General features: G+C 46.7%; 1 protein-coding gene across 1 annotated transcript; it reads left to right on the top strand.

The window, feature by feature from the left end:
• Window positions 1-386: 386 nt before the first annotated feature.
• Window positions 387-820, top strand: LACBIDRAFT_297434 (uncharacterized protein; the record flags this gene model as incomplete). The annotated part of the gene is made up of 2 exons (XM_001890625.1): window positions 387-390; window positions 447-820. The coding sequence occupies 2 exons, from the start codon at window positions 387-389 to the stop codon at window positions 818-820; spliced, it is 378 nt and encodes a 125-aa protein (XP_001890660.1).
• Window positions 821-1946: the final 1126 nt, after the last annotated feature.

Consider the following 1946-nt stretch of genomic DNA (forward strand, 5'->3'; position numbering starts at 1 on the left):
CTTTTGGAGGCAATGGCACACATAGAGGATCAGTTGAGGCAGTTGGATACTATGATCATGCTGAATGAAGAGGAGCTTCGGATCAAAGCAAGGATTGAGAAGGCAGAGAAATTGGTGCCATAGTAGTGACCCCCCCCTGTCTTCGGATATATCTTTCGGCCTACTTTTTTGTCGGTCCACCATATGATCATGTGTTAAATAGCAATTGGGCCCAAAGTTGCGGGATATTTCACAATTGGGCCACACCATCTCACCTTAAGGTAAAAGCATGCATTGGGCCCAACTTTATTCAATAGTGTGTAGATAGCATTGGCCCCATTGGGGTAGCTCTATGGTACATAGGTACAATTGACCATGTGGAGTACCATTGAACTATAATGTAACGTATGAGTACTTGTGGTTGAACGTCAAACCATCCGTTCTTCGACTAAATTTTAGTCCATCAGACGGTTCCATTCTTGTCCTCGCAGCCCTCTTCGAAATATCCCTCACCGGAACCAACGCAAACCTCCTAGACCCCCTCTCCACTCCTCTCCACGCCATCACAAAACCAGACAGCTCAACCACCACTGGCCCACTCTCCTTCTCCAACATCACGAATTTCTTCAACACCGTTTCCCTATTCAAATATACGGGATCGTTGACGACACCTCCGTGCACTGACGGCGTCATTTTCCTCGTCGCGAATACTTTCCTGCCGATTAGCCCGAAAGCGTTTTTGGAGTTTAAGAGTGTGTTGAAGTTTAATGCGAGATATGTGCAGAATGCGCCGGGGGAGAAGAATTTGATTGAAGTGGCTGCGGGTCAGTTGCCAAAGTAGACTTGGACTGTATTTCATTTTTTTTCGTCGTCCTTTCCGTTCCTTTTATTTCTGTTATTGTACTTACACCGTTAATGAAAGTTGATTATGGGGCACCATTCTATATACACAAGTATCATCGTGAGGTGCTGGTGAAAATCTGGATCGGCCTTTACTTCATGTCATAAGTTAAATCATTGACAATAGCAAAATATACAGCGTTTGAATCTAAAATATGTAAAAATATTGGACAAGAAAGTATACACGTCCGACAACTAACTCCGAGTCTGAACGCCCATAAAGGTTAATAAACTAATTGTTTTCGAGGCGCTAGGACTTTGACAAACCTGATGCCCATACCCTGAAAGTGCGTGATTACTGTTCATTGAACTTGCGCAAATGATATTGAATCCAGACTGTAAACTTAATGAAATCTGTACAAGAAAGTCAAAACACAGGGAGGAAAAGACATATAAAGGGAGACGAGGGAATGTCTGGGTAGATATCTTAAATCCGGTTAGTATCATCCATCCTTGCCACTAGTATCTACTTCGTTTCTGAGTCCTGAATCCTAACTATACTTGCTCGAGCCCGCGATTATGCGCTTGCTGTCAAAGATTGCAACAGACGTGACCGGATGTTTGGGCTGTCGGAATGGCTCACCCACTGGCTTCCCCGTCTCTGCATCCCAAATCCAAATTGTGTTGTCACGCGAGCCAGAGATTACGCGCCTGCCCTCATGCGAGAATGCCACAGACATGATCGCATCTGTGTGTCCTTGGAATGGCTCTCCTACTAGCTCCCCCGTCTCCACATCCCATATCCGAACTGTTTGGTCGCGCGACCCCGAGACTACGCGCCTGCCGTCAGGCGAGAATGCGGCAGAGTTGATAGAATCGGTGTGTCCTTGGAATGGCTCTATCACTGGCTTCCCCGATCCTGCATCCCAGATCCGAATTGTCTTGTCGACCAAGCCAGAGACTACGCACCCGCCGTGAGGTGAGAATGCCACAGACATGATTGCATCTGTGTGTCCTTGAAATGGCTCTCCCACTGGCTTCCCCGTCTCCACATCCCAGATCCAAATTGTCTTGTCATCTGACCCCGAGACTACGTGCCTGCCGTCAGGTGAGAATGCGACAGAATT

This window comes from Laccaria bicolor, genomic scaffold, assembly GCF_000143565.1.
Source record: "Laccaria bicolor S238N-H82 LACBIscaffold_124 genomic scaffold, whole genome shotgun sequence".
NCBI lineage: Eukaryota > Fungi > Basidiomycota > Agaricomycetes > Agaricales > Hydnangiaceae > Laccaria > Laccaria bicolor.